The following is a 14092-nucleotide window of genomic DNA, read 5'->3' as shown; positions in this document are numbered from 1 at the left end:
GTGAAATGTATATGGAGACAAACCTCCATAAAAATACTGATATTGAATACCGAGTACTTGTGTAATGAAGCATCTATGTATTTATTCGATGGTTTAGTTAATGTTTATTATTCAATATAGGAATTAAAAAATATTACAATTAGGTTCTTAATAATCTTATACTTGTAAATACTTCACAAATATATTAATAAATAATTATAAATTTTTAATTTTTAGGATAGCTGGATGTATTAATATTCTTAATCATTTAAACAAATTTTAATTAGATACATCTGCAACCTTTAAAATGAATTTAGAATTGCTTGGTAAGTATTGTACACCTAAATAAAGTTACGATTTATGAAAATATAATTTTTTTTTATTTCACACAATTATTTACTGTTAATTTATTTATATTTATATTTATTAAGACTTATTACTTAGATTTAATTAATTTTTATGTATGTATTATTTTAAGTCATTTAAAGTTATTTAATAAATAACTTTGTAAAAAGTTGTTGATTTTTTTTTTATATTTGCATTTAGTAATGATAATAATTCCTAAAATTAATGACAATTAAGTTATTGATGAGAAAGTAAATTTCTAGGTAACTTAATAATTATTATTAATTTTTGTATTTTTTCAGAATCTTTCGGACAAAATTATCCTGAGGTAAATATAATTATAATTTCTTAATTTTAGTGTTCATAAATAATTATTTTATTAGACCTTAATTATTTCTACTTCTGACTTTATTGTTTTAAATTTAATATTGAATCCTTTAATTTATAGACTTTGTATCTTTTGCTAATCTATAAACAATGAGTATATTGAAATTTTTATAGGAATTTGATGGAGTTCTTGATAGTATATCATTAGCTGTGACATGTGTATTCAATAAATATGGAACCCTCTTAGCGGTTGGTTGTAATGATGGCCGTATAGTAATTTGGGATTTTTTAACTAGAGGAATTGCAAAAATTATCACGGCTCACATGCATCCAGTTTGTTCTTTAAGGTAATTATGTATATATAAATAAAAAATAAATAAAATAAAATAATAATAAATAAATATATTATTATTATTTTGAAAAAACATAATTTATTTAATACATTTTAATTTATTATCACCTACATAAAAATTATAATTTTTAGTTGGTCAAGGAATGGTCAAAAGTTACTTAGTGCGTCTACAGATAATAATGTTTGTACTTGGGATATATTAAGTGGTGAAAGAGAAGAAATGTATAAATTTCCATCACCTGTATTAAAAGTTCAATATCACCCAAGAAAAAAAAACCTATTTTTAGTTTGTCCAATGAAACATGCAGCTGTTCTTATAGATACTGAAGGTAATCACAAAATAGTGCCATTGGATGAAGACGTAAGTTTTTTTTTATTACTGTAATTTTAACTTTAATTACTAATTAGTTATCAACCCTAATTCTGAATGCATCAAATATTTAACTAAAAATTGTATTAAATTATAGTCGGATTTAATGATAGTTGCTTCATTTGATCGCCGTGGTCAATATATCTATACAGGAAATGCACGTGGTAAAATATTGGTTTTGACTTGTCCTGATCTTGAAGTTAAAGCCTCATTCAAAGTATCTACTGGTATGACTGGTATTAAAAGTATTGAATTTGCACGGAGAGGAGAATGTTTTTTACTAAACTGTTCAGATCGTGTAATAAGAGTATATGACGCTAAATATGTTTTGAATAATGGCAAGGACGGAGATACAGAACCTATTCAAAAACTTCAAGATTTAGTTAACAAGTATATAGAATTGTTATAAATTGAATTAATAAACATTTTTAATTTAAATTTTTTCTACCAAAATGTTATAATTAGGGAATAGATTTATATGTAAATGCATATTTTTATTGAAACGAGATATTTCAGATTCGATAAGAAATGTTCATGATTTAAATCATTCTTATTAAAATGATGATACTTTTATTTTACATATTTTTATTATTTCATCATTCATATGTTTTCTTCATACGAAAATACAAGAAATTATTTCAAAATTAGATCAAAAAACTTTTATCGCTATAGGAAAAACTCAAAATATTATGTAAAATGAAACATTGAAAAATAATTTATTTTAATTAAAAATAATTTAACAAAATTAGAAATAAAAAATATGTCCTTAAATGATAGTATGCAAATTGTCGAAACAGCAATTGAAAAATTAAAACTTGTAAGCAGACCAATAGGATATGTTGTAAAAAAGAAAATTCATGCTATTACAGACAAAAATTCCAGGCTATATTAATTTTAAAACAATCATGGCATAATGATTGGCAGATACTCTACTAAAAATTTGGAATTATCGCCTTCTGATAGTATGCGCTTGAAATATGCTTTAAATACCTTAGTTGATGTGGAACAATAATTTAGCAGTTTTAAAAATATTTTGATACCTAATAGGCAACATTTAACATTTCATAATTTAATGATTATAATTATTTTTTTTATTTTTTCCCCCAACATATTTGGATGTTTTTAGCACATATTTTATAAATTATACTTACATATATATTTATTTTTATGACTTATATATATATATATCATATAAATCCGTTCCCTAGTTATAATGTACCAGTAAATTTACTGAATATTTAGTTATTTTGATACAATATTTTTTGATATTTAAATTATTCAATTTTAGAACAATGTGGAAGAAATGCTGTTTTTCTGGAGATGGTGAATATATTTGTGCAGGTTCAGCTAGACAGCATGCATTGTATATTTGGGAAAAAAGTATTGGGAATTTAGTAAAAATATTACACGGAACCAAAGGAGAACTCTTATTAGATGTTGTTGTAAGGAATAAAATGCAAATGTTTGTAGTAAAAACTAAACAGATTTTATTTAGACTGTATAACTTATTGTTTAGTGGCATCCAGTTCGAGCAATTATAACAAGTATATCTAGTGGTTTAGTGTCAGTATGGGCCCAAAATCAAGTAGAAAATTGGTCAGCATTTGCACCAGACTTTAAAGAATTAGACGAAAATGTTGAGTATGAAGAAAGGGAATCTGAATTTGATATGGAAGACGAAGATAAATCTATAACAAAAGATGTACAGAGATGTGATGAAGATTTTGAGGTTAGTAATAATAAAAAGTACACATTTGACAATTTTATTTTTTTAATTGATTTGTTTATAAAAGAAAAAAAATAATTACAAAATATTGCAATTCAAATATCATTCTGTATAAATGCATTTATTTTTAGGTTGATGTAGAAAATGCTGAACCTATTGCAGCATTTTGTAGTTCAGATGAAGAAGTAGCTATTGAAGAACATAAAGAAGCTCTAATGTTTTTACCAATTGCTCCAGAAATTGAAGACCCTGAACCAGATATGCCACCACCTGCTGCTTCATCTTCTAAATGTCGTTCATTTGATATTCAATTGGATAATACTACTGATGGTTAGTTTAAATTGATCTAAGTTTAGACATCAATATTTTAAAACATTATTTTAGTTGAATTAAATTTTTTAACAGTTCATAGATAAACTCAGTCTATTACAATTTAAATAATGAGTACCTATTTTTTCATTTTAATGTAATATAATTAAAATAACTAAATACTGTGTTACATTCAATAAAATATTTTTTATTTTAGAAATGCACCCATTGTTGAGCAACAAGACTAAAGAAAAACAACTCACTGGAGGTAAAAAAGGCCAGAAAAGAGGACCCAAACAACAATAATTAATTTCTATTTGTTGTAATTTGCTGTAATATGTACATATTTTACTTTATATATTGTATATAAATTATGAAATTATTCAGATTTGAGAATAATTTTACTGTCTATAATGATGATCATGGTTTATTTATTGTTTTATATTTTTAATATTCTATAAAATAAATAAAGCATAATGTATTATTGTATAATATATATGTCTGATATTTTGTAATTGTACATTTGTTACAGTTTAGTATTGAACTAATTAGTTTATGAAATAACTAAATCGTATAGATAATGTATATAAATAATGCTTTAACTAGTTATTTTATATATCTCAGGGATCATTTTATTAATGTTCCAAATTTATAAAATATTATATATATATTGTTATTTTACTTGTTCCAAATGAAAGTTATGCATTAAGATCTGTGGCAACTGTGCAGTCACTGAGAATTAGTCAAGAATTTTTAAGTGCATTTATACCAAAAACTGTGATACAAAGAGTTGTGTTTGTAGAAAATAAAGATAATGTGCTACTCTAAATGTCAAAATAGCCTTACATGTACAAATAAATAATGTAACTAAATAAATGAAATATAGTACATTTTAAATGTATTCTATACTTTAACAGAAATCAAACTAAAATTGTATAGAATAACTAAATATTCTATGAAATAGCTAGTTTTCATTTTCATGTATTATTTTATAATTAATGAAATACCTATTTAATGTTTATTTCAGAGGGTTAATACTTCCCTGAAGAAAAATATGATATAATAAACTCAATGCCTAATTATTTCATAAAATAACGGAATTCAACACTTAAAGTGTAACATATGCTACTAATAAAAATGAGGTTCATTACCTTATTAACTTAATTTTTTTATTCTTATTAAAAAGACTTTGACAAAAGGGCTACTAGTAGTCCTCTATGCTTAGTGTGACATATGATAGGAATGTACTAGGGTTAACAGTTAAGTTGGAACTTGTGTTTTGTGATGGATAACAGACGGTGACTGGTGACTGTTTCTATTCTTACGGCTGTGCTTGAGTCCGTAAAGCAAAACCACCCACAACTATGTGTTAAAACACAGCCGTTTTTCCGTTTAGCCACAACACCCTCTTAACTGTATTATTATTGTTGGTCTTTTTAAAAACATGTTTAATAACTTATTATCGATTATTCCAATACCCGTTGTAAACCTGCTATCATCGTGTATAGGGTATTAACTCCGCGAGAATTACAGATTTTAAGCAACGGGATAAATTTTAAAATTGGTACATCATACATCATCGTGTAATAAGTACTTCATATTATTTAAACATCTTAATAACGTACACGAGACGTTTCGAAATTTCATTTTCAACTTTTTACGAGAGTTTTTTTGACAAAACGTTTGAATTGTACCGTTATCATTTGTCAAAAACCTTTAGATATCACTGCTTCCAGGTATGTAGCCCGGGGGAGGATCTGATTAGGCCGGGCCCCCTTAAATTTATTCTTGCCTAGGACCGGCTCCTGCTCAAAATCATAGATATTATTTTTTTACTAAGTATCCAGCACATACTATGCTTATGCACATTAAATAAATCTATTGTGATAACTATTCGATAGAATATAATTTATTATAATTTTGATTATTATATAACTCATGTTAATTAACTCAGATAAATTATTATTATATTAAATTTTATCATTGGCGTGACTAGACTTCATCCACAGTGGCAGCCTAGCTATGACCAGGGCTATGTGTTAATGAACCAAAAAAGGCACTTTATACCCAATACAGTAATTTTTGTGGGGGGGGGGGGGGGTTGCAATTGTTTAAAATTTTAAAATGAACAAAAACCTTTAACAATTTTTTAAATTAGGTAAAAAATTATATGACATATATATATATAAATATACAGTATATTGTATACAGTACCCAAATTGTTTAAATAGTACATAACATAATAACATAAAAACAATGCATACTATACTTTATAATATTATAAGAGTATAAGACATATTTCAAAGGACAAGTCTTCTTTTTGTTGGAACATTTTTAAAATCATCAATAACTTTTTCAACATTAATATTACTCAAAAACTCTTGTTTAATAAATAAAAACAATAAAGCAATTCTTAATTTTATTTTTACTAGGTATAGACATTTTGGAAAATTTTCTTTCACATCCATGACTCGTCACTGGTGTAACCATAAAATATATTAGACAACTATGAAATTTCTGGACATTATCCGATCGTCCTGCCACAGCCAACCAATCAAATCACATATATATATATATATAAATCCGATGACGACCCTTTGGATGTACCTTTAATACTTTTTAAAAGATTAATTTCTACAAGAAGCTCTTAAGTTTGAATATTTAGCAAATTGTTAAGTAGGTATGTATATACAAGATGAGTTATATTCAATATTATAAACTCCAAATTAATTAGTTGACCAACGGACCATCGGATTATTAAATTCGATGTTTCTTGTTTAAATCTATCATCAATTCCAGACAATTACACATTCTTTTTTTTTTATTTTTTGGTTGTTGATGTTCTAAAAACATAGCAAAAAAAAAAAAAAAAGCTAAAATATTGATCATTACTAATTAGTAATCATACATAGGATAAATAATGAATAACTTACATTTGACTCACCTTCAGGTTTAATACAAACAGAACTGGAAATTACATTTTTGCTATTCTTTTCTTTCTATAAAATTAAAATTAAATACCTGAATCGTGTTCTACATACCTTGTTTAGTGTTAGTTTACTGCTTTAATGTTTATAAAAAACAATTTAACTCGGTAAAAACGAAATTTTTAAAACGTTATAAAAAACGATAGTTGAAAATAATATTTATTGATTATAAGATTAAGACAAAAATCATGTAATTACTACAAATCATTCAGTGATAAATAAAAACAGTCATAATATATTGCTATTGTTACGTTTCCAACTTAAACACTTGATTTAAAAAATCGACTTTGTCAACTTACCTCGGTACCAAATTACCATCGGTCTCTCCTAATCTATGACAATTCATAGGGCAATCCCCTTCTCCCTCACGGAAAAACAAGAGTAAATTGAAAATAAATAATATTATCGATAGTTAATACAAAACCAAAACTATACCTAATAATTAAGGCTAAATTTAACGTAAAATAACATATTTGATGAAAAAAAAAAAATTAATTAACGGCACATTTTATATCATTTTATCATAATAATAATAAAAGCAATGAAAATAATTTATTGTGAATTATAAAATTATTTTTCATTTATTTGTATTGTATTCGTATTTCGTACCATTTCTGTACCTTACTATATATTTGAAATGCCCTTCACTCCCAACCACACCACGGAGCAAAATATTTGAAACACCGGAACACAATAATGTACCAAATAAATATCTATTAAGTAAAATATATAAAACTTATATTTATCATAAATGAAGCAGGATTATCAGAATAATTGTCATTTTCACTATCAATAATTTTAATAACAGTCAATAGTTTTAAAAATAGTTCATACAAATTATACCGATAGAGTTACCCATGTAAATAATATTATTTTATTGCGTTTGTCGATACGGTTCATATATTATAGACATAAGATATTACAATACAATACTATGTTATTAGTTATAAGTTGTTACTGTCATTAGTAAATGAAGAAAACTTTTTATAAATAAAATTTGTAAAAATTATGTAACATATTTTAAAACTCGATTGACTGGCACCTTTGGAAAATTGCAGGAGCAGCCCAGACACCCTAGGCTGTCACCGTAGACACGCCTATGAATTTTATATTTGTAGAAAACGTTATTTTAAAGTTAAATATAGGGTATATTCATAGTAGACATAATATTAAATGAGAACTAGTGTCAAATAATATCCAAATAAGTATCAAATAAGCTTAACAAATTTTTCGTGCAAACAAATGAACATGGGCCCAAAATTGATGGCCCTTCTTAATAAAAATGTTCTGGCTACGTGGCTGGCTGCTTCATCTCTCACATTACGAGTGCGTAATCATTTTTATCACTTCCACTAGAATGGACCCTTAAAGTTACTTTATAGAGAGGGGATGATCGATAAAAAGTAAGCTCCTTCACAATGCAGCGTATTGCAGAAAATACGTTTTGTTATACACTTTATTTCATTTTCCATAGATCGTCAAATCAAAATGGTTGGTGGGCTGTATACCTGCAGTTATTATTGATCATTTCTGATGATATTTCTTGCGATCCTTGCCCACTGACCGATAGTTACCATATATCGGGTACGAATTTGCAGTGAAAACTAAGTAGACCAATCTGTCAAAGTGTATACGTGTCATATATTCCAATACCGATTATACACAGTCGTCCGTGATACCGTTTTTAATTGTACGCTCGGTCTGCTGCCCATTTACCCGTCTTTTCCGCTTCGTTAAACGGACCCCGCAATCTCTATAGACACGTTATACCGCGTCGTCGCCGTTGTCGTCGTTACAGTCGTCGTCATACTGATTTTCTCGCCTCAGATCGATTTGCGTACCTATATACCCTACAATCACACACAGTTTATTTATACGTTCCACGAGCCCACTCAAGTCTGCAGAATTTCACAAGCTCTTACGCATATAAATAGTAAACGTGCATGGTAAATATTTTACCAAGTTTTGCAGTCACTGCTGACAATAACGGTTAGGCCACGAGATCTCCTGCATGATAGATTACGCAGCGCATAGTAACAGACTCACAGATCAATTTATTAAAAACGAACTCCTGTTTTTCTAAAATAATTTTTGTGAAAAAATAAACGAAAACTTTTAATTTAGTACTTCATATAATAATTTATATGGAAAAATTGTAAAAGAAATGTCAAATACTAGTACAGTGGTCGCCGCTTTTTGAACTTACGGTTAATTGACTCATTCACCCATCAGACTCAAAATGGCTAGTCTCGATTTGCATATATACACATAGCAAAAAATTCGTCTATTCGACTTACACACCGGTTAATGGGTCATTTGAAAATTAGATAAATTAAGAAAATATGTACATAAATTGAATAAGCTAGTTATAAATGTGATATAAGTCGGTACCAGTATAGATCAATATTGACAAAGAAGTCCGAAATATTGAACTCGTAACCGAGGAAGAAATATGTGGTGAAGTACAGTCAAAACAAAATGTGGCTGTTGGTTGTCAGGAAGCGAAACCTGAAGAGAAACTACCATAAACTAAACAAATGCTTGAAGCGCTTCAAATTCTACGTAGAGGGATTTTGCAACGAGGCAATTTTGATGTACTCGAGCAACATAAATCATATGAAATATACGTATATATTCATATAGTAATATGAAGTTGGCTGAAGAAAGAAAAATCCAATTAACTCTGGATGTATTTTTAAGAAAAAACTAATTACATTTTACATATATATTTTATTATTTTATTTTTAATAGCGTATATAGATTTTTATTTTTATACACACTATGAACCTTAAAGAGGTTCTACTGTATTCAATAAACAGTTTTTTTAGGTGGTCTTTTACCCATTTCTCCATTTATTTTATATATTACAGTGGTCGCCGCTTATTAGAGTCACTTTGGAACGAATGTTCCAAAAAAATTTAAAAAGTGCTTAAAATTAAAAAAGTTATTTACTTAAAAAATATTTACTAATCTATTACCTTCTTGACTGAGGGTGTGGTCGGAACGCGGAAAAGGTCGGTTTATCTAAATATACAGAAACTTTCGAAGACAAAATGTTATCAAATTTATTTATTAAATTATTTTAAATATTATTTTAAATTACATACGTATATTAAATTAAATAAATAAATAATAAAATAAATAAAAAATAGATAAATAGTAAACTGGAAATTAATTTTATAAATAAATCTAGCTACATACTATAAATTGGAAAATCCAAATGAGCATATTTTTTAAGTTTTCATATCAATTATACGTGGATGCAATCAGCCATTCAACATAGTCACATAGGTCGACCCTATTTGTGTTAATTGTGTAAAGGCCGACGGGCCTAGCCGTCAAGGGCTACTATTATTTAGTTTATTCATTATTTATATTGTTTAAATAGTTATGCCAACCAGGCAATTAATTTATTAGTTAAATAGTTACCGTTTTCATATAAAATATTTATACTATTTTTATTATTATTGAGTACTGCTGTGTGCCGTTTTAGGCAACTCATTATTATTCATTGTATTTATTTATTTATTTATATTATTGGGCCAACCAGGCCATATTATTGTATTGTTACCAATTTATTATTACACTCCCTTAATATTTATATTGTTTTGTTTCTTTTTATTTAACCGGCGAACAAGCCAAGCCCTCTATTATTACTAGGCACTTGCCGCGCCATCATTTTGGTAACCAAACTACCCGAGGCCCGTGTGCTTATCAAAATCTTGAGGCCCCTTATCGTTGTACGTTTTTGAGCATTTGACCTTTAGGGGCCCCATATTATGGTACGATGGTCCGGAGCCTGCGTGCAATACACACTCTGCACAGTCTGTTTTTGCGGCATTGACGATAGGTGTTCTACTGTGTTTTAAAAATTTCAAAATATAACTCATACTAATAATTATTCAGTAATTCGTTGGCACTAAACAACATAGTAGAAATTAAAGATAACGTAAGTGAAACTAGCTTATTACAGAACATGTATCTATTAAATAATGATACTTATTATCCATATCCTATTTAAGGAAGATTTTATTAATAAATGTCAATTATTCCTCCGTCGCTAAGGTTGTAAGACATATTATACTAACTGTCATCCTGAACTACCAGCCATTCAATACGTGTGAACTCCAACTTAGACTTGATGACATAAGTTAATGTTTCAAGCATTTGATCTAACTCCGCAAGACTATTGAAGTAATTGAGTTATTGAGACTAATCTAGCTATAGCCTATCTAGCGATAGTAAAATAATATGTTGTTAAGATAGTTTAGTGACATTTTCGTAAATAAAAACCGTTATGTAATTTAAAAATTTGATCACTCAGGTTTATTTTATTGTTTTATCTTTATAATTATTGCCTTCTTATTAAATTGTTTTTTTTTTCGTCACTGCAGAATTGTTGTAACAATGAAAAAATATCTTAACCTTAATTTATATTTTAATACTGTAAGCGGTAAATAATTAACATACATAAGACTTTCATGTAATTTTTGCATGGATTTCAACTCTGATATTTTAATAGACTACGGCCTTGTTGGTCTGAATCGTAGTTTTTTCAATACTAAGCCATTTATAACAATGCGAATAAAATTAGAGTAGTTGACAATAGAGACCTTGAAAAATTAAAATTACAACCGATTCTTACCGCATAAGAAAAGTTACTATTATTGATTGATAATTTTTCTGTTGTATTATATAAATTCTAAGAATGTTTTTTTTAACTTAACATACATTTTTTAATTTTGAAAACAGTACCCGTTAGAAGATTTAAAGGGATACTGATTTGTTTAGTCTTAAGGTGCATTTATTTTTTAAATAACAACAGTATTCGTAAAAGAACATATGATATGATATGGTTGAAACGTGGAAGGTAGACACTGTTTTACACACGAAAACTGAAATTCACCGTGTAAACAATATTTACAAATCGCAAATTCTTGGTTTTATGTGATATTAAGTTTGTTTATTTGTTTTTGTTTTCGCCACCACGGTTAACATGTTTGCGTTTACAACAAACAATGGTGCGATGATCTCGAAACTAATTTTGTTCTGGTTATAATTCTTAGACGTTATGGTATAATTATTGATTAACTCTACAACAATAGTCACTTATAGATCACCGGCCAGTCGTGTCAACGCGTGAATTGCATATTATTGGAGTTTTATTGCATTGATATACCCGCAGTGTATGTAGTTTCGTAAACACCTAAATCTGAATACAGGGTCATTCAACAGTCTCTAGTTTTTTTTTTTTTTTTTTTTTTTTTTGTAAAAACGCAACAGTCAATAAAATTCTTAAAGAAAACTGAATGGTACTTTTACCAAAGTAAGACAATACTTGAAAACAATTATAGTTGAAATTAACTTATTAAAATATTGTTTCCACAAAAGATTTTAAAGTTGCATTAGAAAAACGTCTGTTCTAGCCTAATTGGCTTCCCAAGTAAAATATGATTTACGCAACATCAATAAGTGGCATCAGCTAGGTTTAGATATTTTACTTTAAAAAATATAAGAAATTGTTTTACCTGTCTTTGGTAAATTATATATGCAATACAGAAGAACTGTGTCGATATTTGATGATTTCTAAAATGTTTATAATAGCTCTCCAACTAGTGCTATGAAATCTTTTTTTGAATAAAATTTCTCAATCACGCTTTTAATCACGACCACAACCTATATCACAATTACAATCTCCAATTATCATAGGTGCAAATAGTGTTTAAAATTTGAGGAGGCTAAACTTCAGGTCTATATTGGTTCCTTTTACGTTATAATAAAACATGTAGTGAATTCATTAGTTTTTGGGGAACTGTAGGCTAAGTCCCCTAGCCCTCCTATTTACGTCTATGCCTACAAGAGTAGCTACACCATTAACAGTAGCTCCACAAGTATCTGAACAATATTCTACTACTATTAAATTACCATCGGCTGATCCTACCAAATATATAACTGATACATAATATCCTGTGCTTAAACGAACTGTACTATGTGATCGTGTACGTATTTTCCAACGTTTAAAAGCCAGAATGCTAATTTTATGTTACCCATATATAATGAGGCAGATATGAGGTAATAAAAATGTTGATTATTTTTATTTATATGTAAAATTTATCATTTTAGCTAAATTTTAGATTTTGGTAAGATTTATGAATTTCAAAATAAGCACGATACTAAATAACAGTTCAGGTCTCTGTTTTCAGTGTTTACTTTGCAATATAAGATGTTATATACATAATTATTGGTTTTTATAGTAGCTAAATAATTTTCAAGGCACTCGAAAGTATGATTACTGCCCTTGGTGAGAAGGCCAAAATAAGGGCTATTGATGTCATAGACTTGAACGGTAGTACTCTCTCATAGTCTTAGTAATAGTGGTGTGTTTGAGTCTCTCACCGGATAACTTTTCTTTAATCAACCGTAATCCACTGTACTTGGAATCAATGAAATTTTAGCAAGACCCGTTGCCGTCAAAAGATAAGTAAACGATACAATTTACGAGTTTATTTTTCATATAATATAATTACCTAAATTATTTATTATTATCATCTTTTAGTCATATTATTATTCATTATTGTGTATATGTGTTATTTTATTTATTCAGGTTATTATAGAACTTATAATATACGCAGTGGCGTATTTTTGAGGGGGTGTTCCACAAAAGTACAGAGAAAGAGAACATTAATTTATATTATGTGGTTATTTTGTAAGATATTTATTAATATTGTCTTTTAATAGAATAATATAATTATTAATTCATACCTTAAATGTATTTTTTATATTATAAAATCAATTATTTTTAAAAAAATTTTAAACTCCTCCCATTAAATTTGAAAATTAATGATCGTATGCTACTAACGTAGTCAAATGAAATTTTTTTTTTTTTTACTTATTATTATTTATAAATAAGCTATAAATTTGATACACATTTATTTTGTTCAGTGGCGGATTTAAAATTTCAAATGAAGTCGGCAAATCCAAAAGAGGGGCTTCGTAATAAATGTATCAGTAACATTCTTAGCTCTGTCTTATAAAGCTGCTCACTACATTCTCGTTTCTACGATAAGAAAATGGAAAAAAGTACATTAGAAAGAACGTGATGCAGCGAAATTGATAATAAATCATTGTTCATATACTCGTATAGTGTTCATATACTCGGAAATTATATAGAATTCTACAATCCCTGTTAATAGTGTTTCTAACTATATCTATATTCGATCTTTTATACTTTGTTTATCAATAAAATGTTCTTTTTGAAGTATTCGGAGTATTCCTGAGTATTTGCTGTGTATTTAAAATATTTTGTTATAAATAAAAATGATAATTGTAAATGATATTACAGTTTGTGTTATTTATAATATTCATCCAGTTCACGAAACAGAACTTATTTTTTTACACATCGCGTAATTACACAATGTGGATAACTTTTCACGAAATGGACACGGATTTTTAGTAGTACGGAACATGTTCCGTAATCTGTACATACAAATGACGAAACAAATAATACGTGTATGATTTTTATTAATAGAAACGACTTGTCGTATTAACCTGTTATAATAATTATAATAATTATGGCATTTTAGGAAACTTTAGGTAAATTTATGTTGTAAATTATCATTAAAAAAAAAAAAAATGAAAAATAATAATAATTATGACTTAAACTATAATAAACGTTTAGGTAAATATGTATTGTAAAT

General features: G+C 27.5%; 1 protein-coding gene across 1 annotated transcript; it reads left to right on the top strand.

The window, feature by feature from the left end:
* The first annotated feature begins 271 nt into the window (after nt 1-271).
* Nucleotides 272-3902, top strand: LOC112680556 (retinoblastoma-binding protein 5 homolog). The gene is made up of 9 exons (XM_025550683.1): nt 272-305; nt 627-652; nt 826-998; nt 1136-1364; nt 1471-1763; nt 2662-2815; nt 2890-3102; nt 3231-3429; nt 3626-3902. The coding sequence occupies exons 1-9, from the start codon at nt 287-289 to the stop codon at nt 3712-3714; spliced, it is 1395 nt and encodes a 464-aa protein (XP_025406468.1). The 5' UTR covers nt 272-286; the 3' UTR covers nt 3715-3902.
* The last annotated feature ends 10190 nt before the right edge of the window (nt 3903-14092 follow it).

Source organism: Sipha flava, unplaced genomic scaffold, assembly GCF_003268045.1.
Source record: "Sipha flava isolate LNK unplaced genomic scaffold, YSA_version1 177_pilon_pilon, whole genome shotgun sequence".
Lineage (NCBI taxonomy): Eukaryota > Metazoa > Arthropoda > Insecta > Hemiptera > Aphididae > Sipha > Sipha flava.
This window is presented reverse-complemented; position numbering and strand designations above follow the sequence as displayed.